Here is a 22,980-nt window from a genome sequence, read left to right on the forward strand (position 1 = left end):
GTCTTCCACCACAACAGAGTAGTCTTGAGAGCCCATCCGTCTTTCCTCCCGAAGGTGGTATCTGATTTTCACATTAATCAGTCCATCTCCCTTACATCTTTTTTCCCAAACCCTACGACCCCGGCTGAGCGGTCGTTGCATTCTTTGGACCTCAAAAGGGTGCTTAAACTTTACTTAGAGAGTACCAAGGGTATAAGGAAAACAGACAAGTTATTCGTCAATTATGGTGCCATGAGAACAGGCTTCCCGGCAGCTAAGAGATCCATTTCTAGATGGATTGTATCCTGCATTAACACTTATCAGCTGGCGAAAAGACCCTTACTGGTGTCGCCTAGAGCACATTCCACTAGGGGAAAAGCGGCCACGGTGGCATTCTTACATGATGTCCCCATGTCAGAGATTTGCAAGGCTGCAACCTGGAGATCGGTTCATACCTTTACAAGGCACTACTGCCTAGACTCTGATTCCAGGGCTGATACTCAAGTAGGCCAGGCCTCCTTGAGGAATCTGTTTGGATAGATATCTATCCGACCAAGCTTAGTTCTTCTAAGCTTCTTGGTTTCATTACTGTTTTTCTCCTTTGCCCGCAGGGAGATGAGGTGAGGCTCGCTATTCTATTCTAATGCTTATGACTATTGATGAGGATCCCATGGAAGAGAAGGATTAGTTACTTACTGTAATCCTAGTTCTCTTCCAGGGGTATCCTCATCAAAGTCATAAGCAAACCTCCCGCCTCCCCGGGTAAAGGACTATTTCCTTTTTTGGAAGTATTGTTCATTTTTTGTGCCATGGCTTTTTTCAGTCTCCGCAAATAACAACTGACCCAACTGTCACCCCTGAGGCATGATGGGAAGCTGAGGGTCATGAGTGCCTTAAAGGCACGGTGTCAGTTTATTTTTACATTGCTATGAGTTAGCTTTTCAGTCTTTTTAGACTGTGGTTTGCAATGCAGCCTGGGAGCTGTATATGCTTTCAGTCCTGTATAGGATTTCCTATGGTTTGCTGTGCATTAAAACAGTTCAAAACATGTTTTATTGGTGTTTTTTCCTTTTTCTAATGCATGTTTTCAGCATGGTATGACGGGAAGTCCTTACAGCATGATTCAGCTCTGATATGTACAAGGCGGCAGTTGCTTGTTTGTATATATATATATATATATATATATATATATATATATATATATATGTATATATATAATTATACATATGTGGGACACATATATTATTGTGTTTCCGGGGTCCCACGCATGGGCGGGAATATTCTAATGCTTATGACTTTGATGAGGATACCCCTGGAAGAGAACTAGGATTACAGGTAAGTAACTAATCTGTCTGAAACATCTGACCAGGAAGGTTTGGAGGCTGCAGAAGGGGGGAAAGGGTGGACTGGCAGCCCGCTGGGTCCCAGGCCCGCGAGGTCGCTGGATCCCACATCCGCTGCCATGCAGAGGCTGGGCAGCTTGCATGAACCAGTGGCTAGCTGGTCCGGACGTGGTTGGGTGCCCCTTCCGTAGCCATGAAAGGGACGAAAAGCAGACTAGAGTGTTCAGGAAGGCACAACGAGACCCAAAGATCTGGCCTTAGCTGAGAATCTTTAAAGCTCTCCAGCGCCAGGTCTGCTTTGTCGCCAAAAAGAATATGGCCATCAAAGAGCATGTCCGTCAAAGTTGACTGGACATCCCCCGAAAAGTCAGATGTCCTCAACCAGGTGTAGTGCCTAAGTGCTACCGACGTGGCAATCGTTGTGCCCAGTGAGTCGGTGGTATCCAGTCCACATTGTATCGTGAATTTGACTGCGTCTCTCCCATCCGCCACTGCCTGGGAGAGAACGGCTGGTCTGCTCTAGGCACTGAGGCAGCACCTTCGCAACCGTATACCAGAAGGAGTGAGAGTATTGGCCCAAGAGGCACGCAGTATTCACAGACTGCAGTGCTAAGCTGGAGGAAGAGAACATGCGCTTCCCAAGGTGATCCCGTTTCTTGAATTCCCTATCTGGGGGAGCAGAAGGGAATGCGCGCTTTGAGGAAGAGGCTTGAACCATCAAGCTCTCAGGGAAAGGGTGTTGGGTGAGGAAAACCGGGTCGCACTGGGCCAGGCAGTTGCGGCAGTCAATCCCCCTTTCCACAGGAGCCCCCATGCTGGACTTGGACCAGGTACCCAGGAGGACGTCAGTGAGTGCTTCATTGAAGGGCAGAAGGAGTTCAGAGAAAGATGCTGCAGGCTGAAGCACCTCTGTCAGGAGGTTAGTCCTGACTGCCACCGAAGGGAGCTCAAGACCCAAGACCTCGGCTACCCTCCACACCACCACAGTGTAGGACGCTCCCTCCTCCGTAGCCAAGGTAGATAAATGTGGTGTGTGTGTGAGGAATATTCTATGATGTGGTAAATAAATAATTAATTACCGGTACTATTTTTCAGGATACTCATACAAATAGATAGCTCAATAAATAAGAGTCAAGATACGAGGTAGCTAGAGTTGACAGGCTTTAATTAAGCATAAAAGGACAGGAACGGGACAGCCTGTACGGGAATAGGATGGCAGGGCCCGGCAGCTGCCGGGGCAGGATCTGGGAATGGCTAGCAAACTTTAATAACAGTGCACAACATTTATAGTTAAACAATAGCATTACAGTTAATACAGTAGGCGTAGCAGTGGGCGGAGTTCGTAGCAGTCGCGAAAGATAAGGCATGAAGTAGGTGTAACAAGAGGTGTGTACAGGGCGTATACATAGACATGTGATGCAAACGTAACAGAATATGTCATAAATGGGGCGGAAACATGGAGGGGGCTACCTGAGCAGCTGGGACCTCTAACCTAGTGGTGCGCGCAAACTGACAATGACGTGTTACTAGGGAGAACTGGGGGGCTATGACTTCTGCGCTAGAAGAGGAGACGAAAGTCTGGAGTGTCAGAGCGACATGTACCTAAAGCCTATCTAGTATCTCGTGTTTATAGTACATGTAGATAGAATCCAAAAGATATCAGGGCAAAGGCTAACAGACACTAAGACTGGTGCATGCATTATTCTACATGTAGTGTGTGTGTGAGGAATATTCTATGAATATTAATACAGTATTTCTCTTACATGGAGACATAAAGGCTAGACCATGACGGAAACTATTGATGCGATTCAGTAGCTTAGGAATGCAGAGAAGGAGGGCTGGACTGATAACTAGAATCATAACATACTCTTGGCAGACTAAGAGGCAGAGCCAGGCCGAGCCGGGCACTGTGAGGCATGAAAGTAAGCTAAGGGTCAGGGATACAGGTGGGGGCTGTATCGCTCCTCGGAGAGGGTTCAGGAGACAGGAGCTGAATCTGAGTCCGGGCCCTTTTGAGGCCTAGAAACGGGGATAATTCAATGAATTAACGTGCACACTGTAAAATGTGGCAACGTAGCTTTACATAGGCCTGATATTCGTTGTATTCACGAAGACTGGAAACTGGCATATTAGAGATGGACACAACTGTAATTGCGTCCGTAATTGATCAGAGGGGAATACATATGCATATTAATCATGCACATATAACATAGGATGGGGAACACGTAGGCACATATAACATGGCAAAATTTACTTTTCCACATTCCCTCCTTGTGCCCTACGTTTCCATCAGGAAACATCTATATTCATGATACCATCTATCATTTCGTATAGCATCATTTGCTCGTCTCGAATTGTCTTGGAACGGGACTTAGGACTAGGAATACAAGAGGTAGCACAAATGCCGCAAATCGCAGGGCCACATTGTATACAGAGGCAGCAACTGAATATGATCGCTACTGCAATACCTAGAAATGACAATACTTTCCATCCCCAGGCAGATATAATACTCCAGAGCCAACTGGACCATGTCCAGGTGCCTGGATTCTGGTGTAACTGATGGGCAATTTTATGAAGTCTGGTTATAGCTGAATAAACAGACGGCGCGTTATTAGGAATGAAAATGCAGCAACTAGATCCGATGACTCTACATGCTCCTCCTCTATCGGCCAGTATGACGTCAAGAACGAGACGATTTTGGAGCACGACAAATCTCATAGCAGATTCCTCTTCGGTTAAGTTACCTAGAGCAGAAGTAGTCTCATTCACTACTGCTTCAAGGGTTCTGGTTAATCTACGTATTAACTTACTATTCTGGATAGGTCCTATAAAGAAGAAGAAACCTTTATTGAAATCTTGATATTGTTCTAGAGTAGTTTCAGTTTGATCGACAATTGGGGACTCGATCTCCCTTCTATGCCTGACGTGTACTAGATGTGTGTTTCTATGATAATCAGATGGGGCTAGAAAAACTGGTGGCAGTAGGAAGGCAATGTAACAGGTTCCATCCCAATCGAGGGGCAGACGAACATATGCGGTCTGACCACAAACAAAATAAGAATGACGTGAGGCTTTGAAAATAGATTTCCCACTGTCACTATACTCGACAGTAGTAGTGCAATCACTATGTCCTACATGTGCGGAACCATTCTTTCTGACACATAATTCGCCTTTGACTGGTAGTACTGAAATAGCAGGCAAATCTGGAGTAGTATCAGACTGAACATTCAGGACCATAAAATTCGAAGAATAATTACCTAAATTGTAAACTTCATTTTCTAGATCTAACCCTGTTCTATGGGGTAGACCTTGCTTGTCTGGAAAACATGTTCTATTCAGAAGGGACATATCATTGGAGGATGACGTTAACGTAGACCATGCTCCACACGAACCATTATGTGAAAACGGATAAGGAAAGAGTGGCAGAACTCCCTTCGGTGTCTGAAAAGGGGGAAGTCGACCACACACCCAACAATTAGTAGCATTGCTGGTCTGGTGTGAATAGTGTAACATTCTGATGAATGTGTTATTTCTCATAGCAAGACGATAGGATAACTCGTGAGGAGGCAGATCACTAAACGTGTGCTCTACTGTAGCATTAGGAAACTTATTTACATGAGAAATTGGAAAACATAAATGAAATGCATAACTTGTGCAGGTAACCATCAAACTTAGAAACAATAGAAAACTTAGAAAAACGATACATCGGATAGAGTTTTGACTAACTCTCTCATTATGGGGGTCTATCTCATACATGTCAGATACCTGTCTAACCGTTTCACCCGAGGGGGACTTAGACAATTAAACTGGCTGACTTATTTTACTAGACCGGAGCTTCTTTTTATACTCCTGCTGCGGAGTTTCCTCTAACAGGGGAGGCTTGGACTCAAAGTTTGTTGCGGGACAGTCCTTGAAAATAGGGCAGTCTTTAGAATTCTGGCAGTCCTTAGAAATGGAACAGTCCAATGTTTTTATGCGACATCCATGGAATTTCTTGACGTGGGACAGGTGCACCCAGCCTTTGCGGCCTTCCAACTTCACGGCCGTGCGGGTGGTCAGAAGGACTAGTTGAGGTTGCTTCCAACGGGGCTCCAGCGGACTTGAACGATCAAAGTTCCTCACAAGTACAAAACATCCTGGAACGATTTCATGCGGTTTCACCTCGGTATTGTCTGGAAATGCGGCGGCAACCTGTGAACGACAAGAGTGTAGGGCAGACATCAAGGAAGCTAGGTAATCTGTCAGCATATTACTGGAAACATCTGTAATACTGCGGGGTCTAGGTGTTCCCCACATGTTTGGGGGGCGGCCGAATACGACCTCATAAGGAGACAGACCTGATCTGGAGTGTGCAACCATTCGCATGAAGAATAAAGCAACTGGCAGGGCAACTAGCCAGTCTACACCTTTCTCTTTACATGTCTTAGCAATACGGATTTTCAGGGTCTGATTATGTCTCTCTACGAGACCGGCTGCTTCTGGATGGCGTACACAATGGAACTTCCACTGGTACCCTAACAGAAGGGAAACATGTTTCATTAACTCAGATGAGAATGGCTGGCCGTTATCAGAATACACGATCCTAGGGAGTCCATAACGGGGGAAGAATTCACGAACCAACTGCCTGGCAGTGGTCGCTGCTGTGTAGTCTGGAACTGGATATGCTTCTGTCCACCTGGACAAAGCGCATACAACTACAAGGACATACTTGAAACCTCGACATCGCTCCATCTGAATATAATCCATCTGGAGGACTTCAAAAGGGTGGTCAGGGGGTTGGAATCCACCTTGTTCCACCGGGACACTTTTACCTGGATTGAACTGGCAACATATCATACAAGTACGGACTTTCTGCTTGGCTGCAGCTCGTAAATGCTTGTTGAACCAAAGGTTCTGTATACTGTCTAACATAGCTTTTTCTCCTAAATGTGCTGGACTATGTGCGGTATTGATAATGACTTGAACCATAGAGTCGGGGAGAAACCATGTGGCTTTTCCCTTCGTCACCCATCCCTGATCTGTCTGGACCCCTCCTTGTTCGGACCATTTCTTGATTTCCTCAGGAGTAGCATGTAACTGTATGTCTATGACATCTTGTGTAGGGTCCTTAACTGTCATACATGTAGTCTGTTCTGGAGTGGATGTCTGTGTCTTGTTAACTGGAATGTCTGGTGTCTGAGCTGTAAGCTTGGCTGTTCGATCTGCTAGATCGTTACCTTGGGAAATGATGTCAGTAACTTTCGTATGTGCTTTGCACTTCATGATAGCGATAGCTGTCGGTAAATGTATTGCATCTAACAGAGCTTGAATGAGGAGACCATGCTGAATCTTGGTTCCATGAGAAGTCATGAAACCTCTTTCCTGCCAGAGCACTCCGAAGTCGTGTACAACTCCGAATGCATAACGTGAATCTGTATATATGTTTACTTTCAGGTTCTTGGCACGTATGCAGGCTTGGGTCAGAGCAACTAGCTCTGCTGCTTGAGCAGACAGGGTGTCAATACGATGTGTTTCAATAACGTCGGTGTCAGTAGTCACTGCATACGCGGCTACTAGTTCTCCTGTACTCGTTCTCATACATGAACCATCCACATAAAGTGTCAGGTCAGGATCAGGTAATGCAATATCTGTCAAATCTTGTCTTGGCTTTGTCATAGTGTTAACAACTTCCACACAGTCATGTGTGGCAGGATTTGAAGTAACTGACGGTAACAGTGTAGCAGGATTTAGAATGTTGCAGCGTCTGATTTCTATGTGTGGCTGGAACAGTGTAAGTTCATAACCTGTTAAACGTGCAATTGTCAAGTGCTGAGTCTGTGTTCGGTTTAAAAGAACTTCCACGGAGTGTGGAACTTGTACTGTCAGGGAATGTCCTAACACTATGGAATCACTTTGTCTGATTGCTAGAGCTGTGGCTGCAACTGACTTGAGGCATGCAGGCAAAGCCTGGGCTACTGGATCTAATGTGCTCTTAAAATAAGCACAGGGCTTGTACTGTCCTGCTTGATCTTGTGTGAGAACAGATAATGCAGTACCATCACGTTCTGTGACAAAAAGTGTAAAAGGCTTACTGTAGTTCGGTGTAGCTAGAACAGGTGCTTGGCATAAGGCTTTCTTTAATTCATTAAAACTAAGTGTATGTTCAGATGTCCAAGGGAGGACAGTCGATACGGCTGCCTCCTGTGTCGTTAACTGTATCAGTGGCTTGGCTAGAAATGCATACTGAGGAATCCATTGTCTGCAATAAGAAGTAAGGCCAATAAAAGCACGTACCTCCTTCTGTGTCTTGGGCTGTGGAAGACTCGCTATTAACTGGATACGGTCTGGTGTCAACTGCCTACCCCACTTGGACAGTAAGTGGCCTAAGTAGATCACTTGCTGGACACAGAACTGGAGCTTTGAAGGGGACACCTTGTGCCCCATCTCGGCTAGGAAATACAGAACGGTAAGTGATGCTCGCTCGCAGTCACGCTCAGAACGGGCTGTGATCAGTAGATCATCGACATACTGGAGCAGGGCAGTGTCTGTTGGCATGTGAATGTTGTCTAGTTGTCTTTTAAGTGCTTGACTATAAATACTAGGACTTTCTGTGAAACCTTGAGGAGCTCGTGTGAATTTATAGCTCCTTCCATTTAAACAAAAACCAAAAAGGTACTGGCTGTCTGGATGAATGGGGACACTGAAAAATGCATTCTTGAGGTCTATTACCGTAAAAAATATGGCTTCAGAATCAATGGCTGTCAATAGGGATGAAATATCTGGGACTACTGGATACTGAGGTATGATACATTTATTAAGTTCTCGAAGGTCAATCACTAATCGATATACTGGAGGTGCATTTGGATCATCAGTACGTTTCATGACTGGAATGATAGGAGAATTACATACATTGGAGTCAGTTTCTACAACCACTCCTTGAGCAATGAGCTCGTCAATAATTTTGGATAAGGCTGCTACAGCCTCAGGTGGCAATCTGTACTGTCTGATTCGTGGCAGGACAATACCTTGCTTGAGGGTCACACGATGGGGTGTGATTTGCATAAAACCAACATCAGTTGGACCTTGCGCCCATAAATGCTGCGGAACCTTAGACAATCTTGGATCAAAATCACGTAATACATAGTGACCTTTATAGTCCCTTAAAAACAATCGTATTCCTTCTGGGGAACAGCAAATAACTGCACCTAATTCTTTCAATGTTTTAATACCTAACAAATTTTCTGGACATGATTTCGTAAGTAACAAATCAGTAGTTCGGGACAACGGACCAACTTCTAGAGAAACTGGTTTGGAAATCTCGTTAACAATGGGTTTTCCTGAAAATCCAAGGGAAACATTTCTAGAGCCTGAGAGCGGAGCCCCTGGAACCTCGTCATGACTGATAGTAGTCCTACTTGCCCCTGTATCAATCAAAAACTTTCTGTCTTTCCCTAATACTTGACTGTGTACATAGGGACCCTCTTGATCTACAGGTATCTCGATGAGAGGCAAGCCTACCTCCCTCTCTAGGCTGTTTCATGAATACGGTTGATACTCTGGATACTCTGTCTGGGCATACTGGTACATCTGCTGTGTAACATGCTGTGTTGCAGCTATAGGCTGTGATGCTGGAACTGGCTGTGGTGCATTCTGTGGTGACTGAGAAGTCTGTGAAACTTGTTCTTGTCTAGGCGGACGTGGTCTTTCTTTAGTCTTACCAGTGGTTATGTTGTGTTTCAGAACTGCACACTCGTTTATAAAATGACCTGGCTGTTTACAATAATTTCATGTCCCTTTAACGGGAGCTGCAGGATGACTGGCTTGATTCGGACCCCTTTTCTGACTGTCTTGTGGAACAGATTGTGCAACTAGTACTTTCATTTTCGTATCTTTCATACGTTTCCTTTCGTGTTCTTGCTCTTCCCTGATTCTATTCTGGTGATACTGGAGCATCTGGAGCATTTGTGACGGGGTATTAGCTTGCCAAGTACTTTCGACTTTCAAAACTCGATTTTTAACTTGTGGACTTGAATTCTCGACTAGTTTAGTAACAAAAAGATGAGGGTATGACTCGCTACCTGTCCTCAAACCACTGTTAATGATAAAACATTTCTCGAATCTAGAATAAAAATCACTAGTATCTTCGTCTGGTTTCTGTTTACAAGCTGAGATGGCATCCCAGTCTTCCTTTTTAGTGGCTAATAATCTAGGCAAAACCTGAATCAATAACTCTGGTAATTCTTTACATTTATCTCCAAGACCGGTACCTGGTACACGTGCATTATCTTCAGCTTCTAGAGCTGTCCAATCTATCTTTTTCTCTCCCACCTCCCATTCCTTTTCCTTGGCTTTCTCATATACCCCTGCGGGCAACAGGACTTTTAGCATTTTAATAATATCTGGATACGTATATTCTCCCATACGGAGCATGTCTTTTAATTCTCGATGGAACCCTGCTGGATCTTTGTCATGACAGGGAATTAATTTCTTCATCTCTAAGAGTTCCATCTTTGTGATAGGGGTGTAAACAAATACTCGTTGCATTTCACCATCCGGTGTCCTAACTGGGTGTACTTCTTGTAACGGATGCTGTCTATCTATGTAAAATGGTTTACTTTCTGGAGGTGAGACGTGAACAAAATGCGGATTCAGAAACGTTCGGTATTTGTGGCGCTGTTCTAGAATGACACTAATTAGATCGGTACCTAGACCTTTCCATCTATACTGTAGTAACTCGTTTAATACATCATGTAACGGACCTGGATCGGAATGTTGACCCTCATACAGAGTGATGAGGTGCTGGATCCTATACATACCCGCCAGTCGCTGCTCGGCTGGGGGCAGTTTCAGAAACATTTGTGCCACTATTTCGTCTGGAAAAGTGGTAGAATCAGTAATCCATCGAACTGCTGATCGGGCTAGTTCTTGTTCATGCATGGTACTAAGTTCACTATAACCGATTCGTGATTTCAGAATGTGATCGGTAGCTTGAAATACTTGTTCCAGAGAACCTTGTTCTGGTGCTGGAGGATGAAAAACTTTCTTGTAGTCTAGACGTAAATGTCGGTCTGGAAATCTAGATTTACCTACATACGCTATTCTGGCGGTATTCTCGTCGTCTACCTCTTCAGTAGAAGAGTCGTTTTCCTTCTCGCTTACTTGTGCTGTTTTGCGTTGCACGTGTAACCTTATTATTTCTTTACGGATTTTCTTGTACATACTCTCTATACTACTGAGGGTCTTGTGTCTACCCTCGGCTATATTATCACTCCACCTTGTCAGAACTTTCATTTCGGTCGGATCTTTAGTCGGACAATCTTGTTCCCTTATTAAACAATTAATTAAAAACTTTAATAACATGAGCTGGGTCTCAGCTTTCCTTAGAGACATGATTTCGCCAATACTTTCTGGATCATCCCCTGTACGGATGAAACGATACATTCTGTCTAGATCTTCTTTCATATTCGGTAGGGTGTCCAAATACTCGGTCACCCGTCTTACACGCAATGAATATAAAACCATATTATCATCGCCTGGGACCGGATCATAACGGCATTCGGTAAGAGCTCGCTTGATATCTGCAACGGACTGATATTTGGGCGTACGCTGTAACGCACGTTCATGTAACTCGACTAATGTTACACGTTTGTGTGGCGGCGGGGTGCCAGGAGGACCTCCTCCCGCGGCCCCTAAACTGGAATCATCGACTGATACTCTTCGTGCTGGCAGAGTGACCGATGTAGCGGGAACTTGTACTATGGGCTGGACCGGGGGTACCGTAACAGGTGCTGTAACAGGTGCCCCGGTGGCTGGAGGAACAGAAATTACATTATTTACAGGAGCTGGCGGAGCAGGATTCACATATTCTGGGACTGTGTCGTCCAAATAGGACGAGAGAAAAATATCAGCTGCGGTCGGTTTGTGACGTAGCTTAATCGGAACTAATGGCGGCGGAAAATTACATGGTGCTTCCGGGGTTGCTTTCGGCAAGCCCTCGGCAAGAAGAGGATACATACCCTTAATGAGGGCATTTCTCTGTCTGTCTGACTGTTCGGCTTTAACTCGTTCACCTATTTCGATTAATTCCCTTTCTTGGGCTCTTTCAGAGGATTCTTTACTTAATTCTGACTTTCTGATTTCTTTCTTTGTTCTCCTGTGAGATTCTTTGCGCCATAACTCGATGGCGTCTTTCTGGGACTGTCTGGCTTTCTTTTTCCATAATGCTTCTTCTACTCGCATGATGCACTCGGCATCCCATGTACCCGATACGGGCCATCTATACTTTTCCTCTAATTCCTTGGTGTACTCCACCCATAAGTCTAGATATAATATGGCACTTATGCCATGCTTATGATACATAAAATGACCTGGACTGTCCCTAGGCGGGACAGGAACTGCTTCTTCGAGCAGACCTTTTCTAGTTTTTAACTGACGTAACTTAGAGAACAGAGGCATAACTAGGCTGGAGTCTAGACACAATACTATATACAATGAACACAATGATTACTTGAAAAACAACTCATTCATACCACGACATTGAAAACACATGGAACAACATTTAAAAATAACAATTCGGACAAGATACTACCTGAAATACTGAGAACAGAACACATGAATTTCTCGAGAACAGAACTTACTTAGAACAGACTAGATGCACTGCTGAAACAGTACGAAACTTACCGGTCTCATAAAGAGACACGTCAGGACCCGCATCCACCTAGGTGGACACTTCGTGTTGGATCTGTGTACCCAAACCCACGGACCAGAGACAAATTACTTGACCCTGTCTAGATACTACCCCAGCAACGGTACTCACCGGGCAGCAAGAACGGAAGGCCTCGGACTGGACTGCTACGACGACGGACGACGAACTTCGGACTTCAGTTACAGGTGGGCCTCCAGATACCTCGGACCTTGGACTCTCGGCTTGGGCTCTGGTCGGGACTCGCCGCGTTCCTCCACCGCCTCGTCTGGATGCTGGACCGCAACCTCCGTCTCCTCCGTGGGCCTGAGGGATACTTGAAGCAGAAATATCTGCCACTGCGCAGGATGGTTCCGTCACGACTGCAGAGGATCAGGGGGCCTGCGTGGCTTCTCCGGCGCGTGGGGAAAGGGCAAGTCCCTATTCGGGCGCCATTATATGGTAAATAAATAATTAATTACCGGTACTATTTTTCAGGATACTCATACAAATAGATAGCTCAATAAATAAGAGTCAAGATACGAGGTAGCTAGAGTTGACAGGCTTTAATTAAGCATAAAAGGACAGGAACGGGACAGCCTGTACGGGAATAGGATGGCAGGGCCCGGCAGCTGCCGGGGCAGGATCTGGGAATGGCTAGCAAACTTTAATAACAGTGCACAACATTTATAGTTAAACAATAGCATTACAGTTAATACAGTAGGCGTAGCAGTGGGCGGAGTTCGTAGCAGTCGCGAAAGATAAGGCATGAAGTAGGTGTAACAAGAGGTGTGTACAGGGCGTATACATAGACATGTGATGCAAACGTAACAGAATATGTCATAAATGGGGCGGAAACATGGAGGGGGCTACCTGAGCAGCTGGGACCTCTAACCTAGTGGTGCGCGCAAACTGACAATGACGTGTTACTAGGGAGAACTGGGGGGCTATGACTTCTGCGCTAGAAGAGGAGACGAAAGTCTGGAGTGTCAGAGCGACATGTACCTAAAGCCTATCTAGTATCTCGTGTTTATAGTACATGTAGATAGAATCCAAAAGATATCAGGGCAAAGGCTAACAGACACTAAGACTGGTGCATGCATTATTCTACATGTAGTGTGTGTGTGAGGAATATTCTATGAATATTAATACAGTATTTCTCTTACATGGAGACATAAAGGCTAGACCATGACGGAAACTATTGATGCGATTCAGTAGCTTAGGAATGCAGAGAAGGAGGGCTGGACTGATAACTAGAATCATAACATACTCTTGGCAGACTAAGAGGCAGAGCCAGGCCGAGCCGGGCACTGTGAGGCATGAAAGTAAGCTAAGGGTCAGGGATACAGGTGGGGGCTGTATCGCTCCTCGGAGAGGGTTCAGGAGACAGGAGCTGAATCTGAGTCCGGGCCCTTTTGAGGCCTAGAAACGGTGATAATTCAATGAATTAACGTGCACACTGTAAAATGTGGCAACGTAGCTTTACATAGGCCTGATATTCGTTGTATTCACGAAGACTGGAAACTGGCATATTAGAGATGGACACAACTGTAATTGCGTCCGTAATTGATCAGAGGGGAATACATATGCATATTAATCATGCACATATAACATAGGATGGGGAACACGTAGGCACATATAACATGGCAAAATTTACTTTTCCACAAAAGCATACCAAGATCTGGAGAGGTGTCCAGACCACTGGTGTCACCCAGGTCCTTTCTCCAGTCCAGTTCTTCCAGCTGGTCAGTTAAAGGGTCCAGTGACCCCATCCCAGTCCTCATCACCACCTTCGAGGCGGTAGGGAATACCAGGGATGAACAGGGGAACAAACATACCCTCCGGTGTCAAATCTGACATAGGTCGGTCTGGGACAAGCTTGAGGAATGAGGATGGGGACGCGTCGGCCGGCACTGCGGGGGCACGGCCGGCACCAGGGGCGTCATCGCTGGAATCGGCGCCGGGGAAGGTCAAGTAGGATTGACCGGTGTCGAACCAGATCCAGGCCTGGATCTGGGAGGGGGGCCTCTAGCGCCGGAGCCACCGCATCGGAGGCCTAGGACCCCCAACTAGCTCCGCGGGGCACGAAGGCTGCCCAAAGACGAGGTGGCGGGCCCCATAGTACTTACACAGTTGGGCTGGGGATGCTCCAGCTCCTGGAAAAGGGGGGGGCACGGAGGCGCCCCTGAAGAAAGCAGCAGAGATGGAGCCTTAGAGTGACGATGCTCCGAGTCCCTCATTGTACCAGCCAACCAACGGGGAAAAGCAAAGAGTGCCAGTGCTTCTTCGCCTTCTTCTTGTGCTTTGACTTACCCGAAAACATGAAAGACTTGGAGTGCCACGAGGTTTGGGTGCTCCACGAGTGGCCTCAAGACCTTCCTCTTGACCAAGCCAATCATCAGGCCTCCAAGAGCTTTCGGGACAGCTCCCGCAAAGACTCCGGATTCATGGCCCAGCAGTCGAAGCACGACTTCAGGTCGTGGTCACGCTTCAGACACCAAAGGCACATGAGACGGGGGCCCGTCACAGAAATCAGCTTGTGACAGGAGTCACAAGGCTTGAACCCAGTCTGATGTTGGGACATCCCTCGCGCACCAGGAGTCAAAGACTCAAAAAGAAGTCGACAAAATATTGAAAAAAGTTTAGTCCAAAAGTGATTAAGGGGTAGCTCTCTCCAGAACTGCACTAGGCTGGAGCGGAAAAAGTAAGAACTGACATCAGCACGCAGGGGCGGTGTCTAAGTAGGCACTGCAACGTAATCCTGGAGACCACAATGCCGACGACGGACGCTGAGTCGACTGACGCCACCCACTGACGTGTTGGGGTACTGCTACGAAAATTCTCCGGATTCAGTCTGACCCTTGGGGGAAATTCCATGGTAAGGAATCTATAACTAACTGTCTGTTTTAGATGAAAAAAGCTTTCAAAGGAGCCCTTCTCTTATATTCCCCACACCCTAACATTTGGTACTGTACAAGCAGTAGTGCTCTGAAGAAGCACTCCAATTATTGATGCTTTCTGGGGCTCTTTCCTATCTCCACCCTATGGGCCATTTCAGAGCAGGAAATCAAAATGGATTTATTGGTGCCTTTAGATAAATGTAGCATAAACACTCCATGCACATCATACTACACATATTTATGCAACACACACACACATACATAAGTCATTCATGCCCCGTCCACATGGATAGAGTGAAGACCTGGAGGCAGGGGACTGACAGACCAATTTAAAACACAGGCCAGTAGGCAACTCTCTCTGGGAGGTGAAAGAATATACAAAAAACGGTTCTATTGTCTGTCTTCTACAGCCCAGTGAGCTCACAGGACTAATTTTTTACATGGGGCCATCCAAACTACGGGGCACTGCTCTGGCTCTCATTCTATGTCACAGGGAGCCTTACGTGGGCACGCATGATTGTTGTATGTGCCAAGGCATGGAGAGACGACTATTGTTTCTACAATGATGGATGGACTTGGTTAGTATTAAATAGTACAGTGTGGCAGTATGTAAGAGTGATAAAACTTCAGAGGGTATGGGAAGATAGAAAGGCAAAGACATATTGGAGGTTGTGGGGTATGAGAATCATATGCTAATGTTTCCTCATAGAAAATAGTTAAAGCTTAGCGGGTTTACCTTAAATTGTCCCACTGTAACAGCATCATAATTCTCCCTGTCGTCACTGTCCCATGTTCGCTTGCGATAAAGAGGGAACGTTTGGCAGAAATCCTGAAGCCCCATGAATAACGGAACTTCTTCCAAGGAACAGTGATAAACCTATGAGTATGTGGAGATTGATAAGAAATGAAAATCAAATGTTACAGAAAGGCTAAACAAATTAACTCTTCTTCGATACTAGGTATTCAAACACCATCAACCACTCAGACACAGTACCGATGTGAAAAAGGTTACTTCAGTCAGTCAGTCAAAAATGTATTGATTGATTTATAAAATTCATCAAACAGTTATGCAGTAAACAAAACAGTGTTAAAAATAGAATGTCAAGTATTAAATACTGTCCAAAGTTTGTGCAATCAATAAAACATAAATAAAAGGAAGAACCTACTTCAGGAGCTCGTCAGTGAATAAAACAAATTGAAAAGAGAGTATCTTCATAAAATTAGCATCACTGTGCTCTAATGGAAAGCTAAAACCACACTAAAACATTCAAACAACAACTGATTCTGCCAGTTTGTTGCAAGCAATGTCCACATATTTAGCCATTTTGTGAAGGCCTGGCGGTATCGATCGTAGAGCACAGACTAAAGCAGTCTGCATATTTACAAATTCTGATTCCCAATTTTTTAAAAATGGAGGGTTATATTATGTTGTGCAGATATGTAGAGTGCACTATCACCTGGTAGGCTATCCTGGCACTGAGCAGGCATGAGTCTAGGCACACTTTGGGCCTAGTGCAGCTACTCAAAAAGCCAGGTCTTCAGCTTCTTGCGGAATTAAAGTAGTGAAGAGGAGGCTCTTATGTGTAGAGGCAGGTCATTCCATGCTTTAGGAGCAATGTAGGAGAAGACTGGACCTTCAGATCTGGTTTTCCGTATGTGTTGGATTTGTGCCAGTAGGAGTCCGGACGAGCAGAAGTGTCAGGAAGGAACAAATGCAAATGTTGAGGTATGCTGGGCCAGTGTTATGTAGTTCCTTGAATGTATGAGTGAGGCATTGTATGAGTGGGAAATTGTACTCATTTGGGAATGGGGAACTAGTGGAGCACTTCCAGGTGTGATGTGAAATGAGTACAGGAGGTTGAGAGTGATTCTAGCAGGGGAGTTCTGAATGGTCTGCCGTCTTCTGGTGAGTTTTTTTATTCATCCTGGCATAGAGGGTGTGCCCATAGACCAGTTAGTTTGTGACTAGGGCATGCATGATCATTTTCCAGGTGCTGATTGAGAGCCATTTGAAAACTTCCTCAATATCTTCAAGATATGGAAGCATGAGGTGACGACCACAATGACTTGTGCAATCATTTTGAGTTTCCGGTCAATATTGATCCCAAAGTTCTTGGTTCGGGTAGTAGGAGTGGGTGTCTGTCCTAGCTCAGTTGGCCACCATGTGGAGTTCCACCGTGATTTTCCCAAAGATTATGATTTTGGTCTTGTCAGGGTTCAGCTTTAGACAGTGGGTCTTCATCCAGTCTGCAATTTCAGTCATGCAGGCAGTGTACTTGATCTGGTTACTGGCTGTTTTGTTTGTTAGGGAGAGAATGAGTTGCGTGTCATCAGCATGGGAGAGGACATTGATATTGTGAGAGCAGATGATGCTGGCTAGAGGAATTGTGTAAGCACTGAAGAGGCTATGACTCAGAGAGGATCCATGGGAAACTCCGCAGATGAGGTCACGGCGTCCGAGGTATAAGATGCCAGCCTGATTGACTGGGTCCTTCAAGTCAGGAAGGAGCAGATCCATCAGAGTACTTGTCCTTGGATTCCAATGTCATGTAGGCGTTGGACGAGGATGGGGCGAGAGACTGCATCAAATGATGCGCAGAAGCTAATGAGGATGAGTGCCACCATGTCTCCCCTGTCAAGAATTATGTGGATGTTCTCCCTGGCAGCGAACATGGCAGTTTCCATGCTGTGGTTAGGCCTGAAACCAGACTCAGTGGTGTCAAGTAGTTAGGGAATTGTCTGTTGATGATTTTCTTTAAGACCGTGACTGAGAATGTTAGGAGAGACATCGGTCTGGTATAACCTAAATCTACGCTTAGAGGCTAGGGGCCCGATTTACAGTTTGATGGAGAGGGTACTTCTTTGCAACAGCCAAATTTAAGGTCCGTCAGCCTTATTTAGAGTCAGGTGGACCTTCAGTATGTTGACAGAGGAGACTACTCCATCTCAGCCACTGACATACATCTCCGACTGCCCAACAGAGTAAGGGCCTTCAGAGGTTTGGCCAATTGTCCGCCCACCCATTTTAGAGTGGATGGACAAATGGCCAGTTGTTACTGTCCGTCACGTAATATCTGGTGGAAAGGGACAGTGAAAATTGTAAACTGAACCCCAAGTCACAGGAGAAAACTCAGATGGCAAGGGGAATTATTGTTTTTTTAAATTTCCAAATAGAAAATCTCAAATTGGGATTTTCATTTTGATAATATAAAAAACAATGAAAGTTTGACATGTGGCTCCATCATGTTGACGGAGCCATGGTCAACCGGCAAACTTGCAATGCATTTACAGAAACTGCTGCAACAGCAGTTCCTGTAAAATGCATGAAATGACTGATGACCTGTCTTGTTAGGCGGGTACTCCATCAGAATGACAGAGAAATTCATGTAGTCACTGAGTAAATATTCGTATGCCAAACTCTAAATCAGGCCCTTAATTTGGTCAAGAAAATAAAAATGTTCTAGTGATTCTTTCATGAAAGAGCATCACCTGTAAACCAAGCAATCACCAAAGGAAGACCACTTTGTTATAAAAAAAGAATCTTAGTTGAATTATATTATGCCTAGGAGAAAAAAAGATTGAGGGCCATATGTATCGAGGCGAATTCCGATCAAAAACGCTGACATTTGCAGAATTTCAGTGTTTGCGATTGCAATTTGGCCTAGTGCTATGTATGAAAGCACAACTGTCTCACAAATGAAGGAATCACAAAATTTGCGAATGCCTATTTTGCAAATGCATTTAAGGATTTAAGGAATCGCAATTTGTGATTCCTTAAATGGAATGTATGAAGCACCCAAGTTGTGCGAATATGGCAAAAGGAATCGTAAATTACCACCAACTACAGGTTGGTGGTAATTTGCGATTTCTTTCAAAAATGCACATTTTTGCATTTTTCAAAGTGGCATGTGGCGCACACACATGCCCTTAGGGCATGTATGTGAGCCACATGTGCACCCAGGCTCATTTCAGGGGTGCAACAGGGTGTACTTTTGACACCCTGACACACTTGAAATTGCATTCTCAATTTGCGATTCTCTAATTGGGAATCGCAAATTGAGAATGTCTTCCCATTCATTCAAATGGGCCTCTAGGCCCATAGGAATTAATGGGGAGGTATTGCTTAATTGTGAATCGCAATTTGCGATTCGCAATTAAGGAATATGTAGGATTCGCAAAATGTATTGCAAATCATACATACATAGCATTTTACGATTCTCAAATAGCGATTCTCAAAAATGTTCTATTTGAGAATCGCAAAACCTAACATTGATACATATTGCCCTAAGAGTCCATAATATATTCGGAGTGTTTCTTTAATTCCAAATCGGCACAGTCCCAGGATCCTGATACGAGTTTCAGTTTGCTTAGTCACTGCATTCATGAATACATTATATAACACCTTACTTAGCTAACAAAGGTGCCTGCATTTGCAACATTTCTAGAGAACCCTGGAGTGTGGCTTTTGAAACATTCGGGCAAAGTTTACCATGTTCTGTCACCTCAGGTAAGATCTCATCTCAGATGGCAGTTTTTGTTACGACATTTTCATGATATTTTCACAGAAATGAACGATAATAACAGCGAAATGAGTGCAACAATGAAGTACCATAAACGGATTATGAATTACAAAACCTCAAATGTTTGTGGAATATAAGTGCGTAGGTACAAGCGAAAGCATATAACATTTGTACATACATCTGCAGCGATTGCTTCCCACAAATACATTCCATACAATGTTCAGTAGGAATGAAACCCTGTCAGCAAGAACACAGAAACATATCATTCACACGATACCTAAAAGTATAGTGGTAAAGGCTAAGTAAGGTATGTCTATCATACTTATTTGATTTGGCGAAAATAAGTAAGCACATCAATAAACAATGCGAATAGATATAATAATGTGGTAGAAAACATTTGAATAATAATATTATTATTATTATTGCAGCTTATAGAGCACACGGCTACCTCCAACGGAGGAGTCCCAGCGCTAGCAGCGGATGCGGTAAGATAAGTACTGGTAGCAAAGTTCTACGGAATGCCAAAAAGCCAGATTTTCAGAACGCTCCTGAACATAGGTTCTGACTTGGCCTTCCATATATGCTCCAGCATGGAGTTCCAGAGAGAGGCGGTTTTAACAGAGAAAGCGCGGCCGCCAACCCTGGCTTTAGCAAAGCAGGGAATCACAAGCAGTTCCTGATGGTTCGACATCAGAGCCCGGGTCTGGCGGTATTTCCGAAGTCTCTGCTTCTGGTATTGAGGGCCAGTGTCTGTAGCTGCTCTGTAGGTGATGGTCAGTGCCTTAAATTCTATCCTCCTTTTTACAAGCAGCCAGTGCAGGCTGGGCAGATGGAGGGTTATGTGATGGCAGAGTGGCATATTTCTGACTAACCTGGCTGCTGCATTCTGGACAATCTGTCGTTTCCTAATCAAATAGGCTGGGAGACCTAGGTACAAGCTATTAGCGTAATCCATGTTACTAATGCGTGGACCACCATCTTCCTGCAGTCCATAGGCATGAGATGAAGGAATCTCTGCAAGAATTTCAGTTCCCGAAACCATGACGACGAAACCTAGCATATCTGGGACTTGCCTGAAAGGGTAGAATCAAATTTGAACCCCAGATTCCTGGTGGTGGCTACTGGAAGTGGAGGAGGATTAAGCTCCTGCGGCCACCAAAGTTCAGACCGTGGGTGGGAGGGCTGGTTGAAAAACATGACGTCCGTTTTCTCAGTATTCAGATTCAAACAGCTGTCAGTCATCCATGTTGAGATGTTCATCAAGTACTGTTTGAAATTGGTGAATGCTGCCTCAGTATGATCCCTGAAAGAGAACACAAGCTGAGTGTCATCAGCATATGAGACGACCCTTACACCACATTGCTCGACTAGCGAGGCAAGAGGGGCTAGGTAGACATTAAAAAGAGTCGGGCTCAAGGACGAACCTTGGGGAATTCCGCACACAAGTGGGCTAGAAGAGGACACATGAGGGCAGAGAAGAACGTTCTGTGACCTGCCCTTAAGAAAAGAGCGGAACCATGCTAAAGCAGTTCCCGTCACTCCCAACAGCTCAAGCCTTTCTAGAAGGATCTGGTGCAAGAACGTATCAAAAGCAGTGGAAAGATCCAACAGCACCAGCATGGCATTGGTGCCTTAGTCTAGAGATCCCTGTATCATTTCCGTTATTTTAAGCAAAGCTATCTCAGTGCTATAGCCTGATCTGAATCCTGACTGGGAGTTATGAAGGTGGCTGTTAGACTCCAGGTGAAGAAAATAGAAACCTTCTCAGGGGTCTCACTGATACTTGGTCCTTTTAAACCAAACAAAGAAGAAATTGGCACCAAAGCTGTAATATAAAAGTAACATCTTTAATAACCTCAAATGAGGGAGACTATGTCACACAGAAGCCTTAGCAAATGAATGAGGCAGTCTAAGGAGTACAGAAAACAGGGGCCTTATATATGCTTAGAGTTACATAGTCAGCCTAAGACCAAGTGGCAGTCCTGGCTCATGTAAGCATGCAAAATGCCTAATATGGGCATGCAAGATCTGCTTGCTCAACAAAGTGGGAGGAGAGTTACTTCTCCATACAGCAGCAAAAATAGCCTGACAGTTCCATACTAGGAGCAGGTGCATTCTACTAGCTAGGCCCTTCTGAGCATGTGCAAGGCTCTGAAGAGGGAAACAGCACATGGCGAACACATGGCTACCTAAAATAGCTAAACAATACAAAGAGATGGGTGGAGGGTCCCAGGGAATCTTTAGTGACCACACAGTTATAGCCCCCTTCACATAAGTCCAACTAAACAACAGAATAACTATGGGTCAAAATGAGATGTATCTTTTCAGAAGTGTGTCTGAGTGAATGTGTGTTGAGCAGAAGGTATGAACAGCACACAACAAAGTATCGCACTCAATGGGAAAAATGTCCATCAGTTTATCGTTCTTTACCGCCCTGTCATCATGTGAAACCTTTCCCAAAATGTGGAAGCAAAGTTGTTGCTATTTCAGCAAGGGTAAGGGGAGTGCGCGGTAACCTACTTGATAAACTGAAGAGCAGTGCAAGAAAGAAATTTGTGAGAATCAAAAAGACAAGAGAGAGGAGTGCTCTGTGTTTAAAATTGGATAACGAACGCTGGGGAACTTTATTCTGGTGCCGTTCATTTCCAAGGTTAAAAAGTTCAGTGCAAAACTGTCAGTGAGTAACCCTAATAATCACTGATTTATATTGTAGTGGTCGACATGTTTCTGCGGTCTATAGATCAATAAGTATATTCCGCTTCATCAGGACCTAAAGTATATGCTACTGCTCAAAAGTGCGTTAAAAGGAATATGATACAGATATCACCTTATCAATCCCGGTATCCTCCTAAGGGTGTGGGGGGAAATCCAGGAAAGACATCATGAAGGCACAGACAACACAAATAAAAGACACATACAAAGATAAAAACGACATTCACATGATTAGTGTGAGTCATTTTACAATATACATTTCTGTCTCATGGTATGGCACAACTGTACAACTAATTACCAAACTCATGTTCTGGCATACATGTTGGGCCAGTTTCTTAACATTTAGATTCCTCTCGCTCACCTTTAGGGTTGGAGGAACGTGCCTCACCTCGCCTGGCAACAGCTCAGGAGGATGGTGCACCGCTCTAAAATATAGAGAAAATGAGACCTATAAAATCAAGAGACCACTCAGAGATCCAGACATGCAAACACCGCCCGGAAAATACTCGTCCTAATTTGAAATGGAGGAAAAGCCCCTCTTCAATTCAGAGGTTATGATCCTCTCTTGTGTATATATCTGTCATAATTTATTTGAGAGAAATGAATGGGCATAGTGTGGCATTACTGAGGTTGCCAAAGTTGCTGAGTTCTCATTTTTACGATGACAACATAGGAAACCATAATGCCGCTACTCCCCCCTTCCTTTACTCGTATCGTTGTATTAGTATACATAGAGCTCATAGTGCCTGTGCAGATCTAACATATAGGCTACTCGCAGTTGCGCCAATATCTCGCTGTGAATAGTTTAGACTAGAAGAAAATAAGGAGCAAAAACAATGTTAAATTAACTCCCCAATTCTGTTGCT

At 44.7% G+C, this 22,980-nt stretch overlaps 1 protein-coding gene across 3 annotated transcripts in view; it reads right to left on the reverse strand.

Annotated features, from left to right (window-relative positions):
- The window catches only part of LOC144792107 (myoferlin-like), a 3,514,236-nt gene that overhangs the window by 1,029,859 nt on the left and 2,461,397 nt on the right, over positions 1-22,980 (reverse strand). For all 3 annotated transcript variants that reach the window (XM_078666976.1, XM_078666975.1, XM_078666977.1), the window contains one exon: positions 15,619-15,759. In XM_078666976.1, the coding sequence (XP_078523102.1) occupies positions 15,619-15,759 (141 nt within the window). The remainder of the gene's footprint in view (positions 1-15,618; positions 15,760-22,980) is intronic.

The sequence above is a fragment of the Lissotriton helveticus genome, chromosome 11 (genome assembly GCF_964261635.1).
Source record: "Lissotriton helveticus chromosome 11, aLisHel1.1, whole genome shotgun sequence".
Taxonomy (NCBI): Eukaryota; Metazoa; Chordata; class Amphibia; order Caudata; family Salamandridae; genus Lissotriton; species Lissotriton helveticus.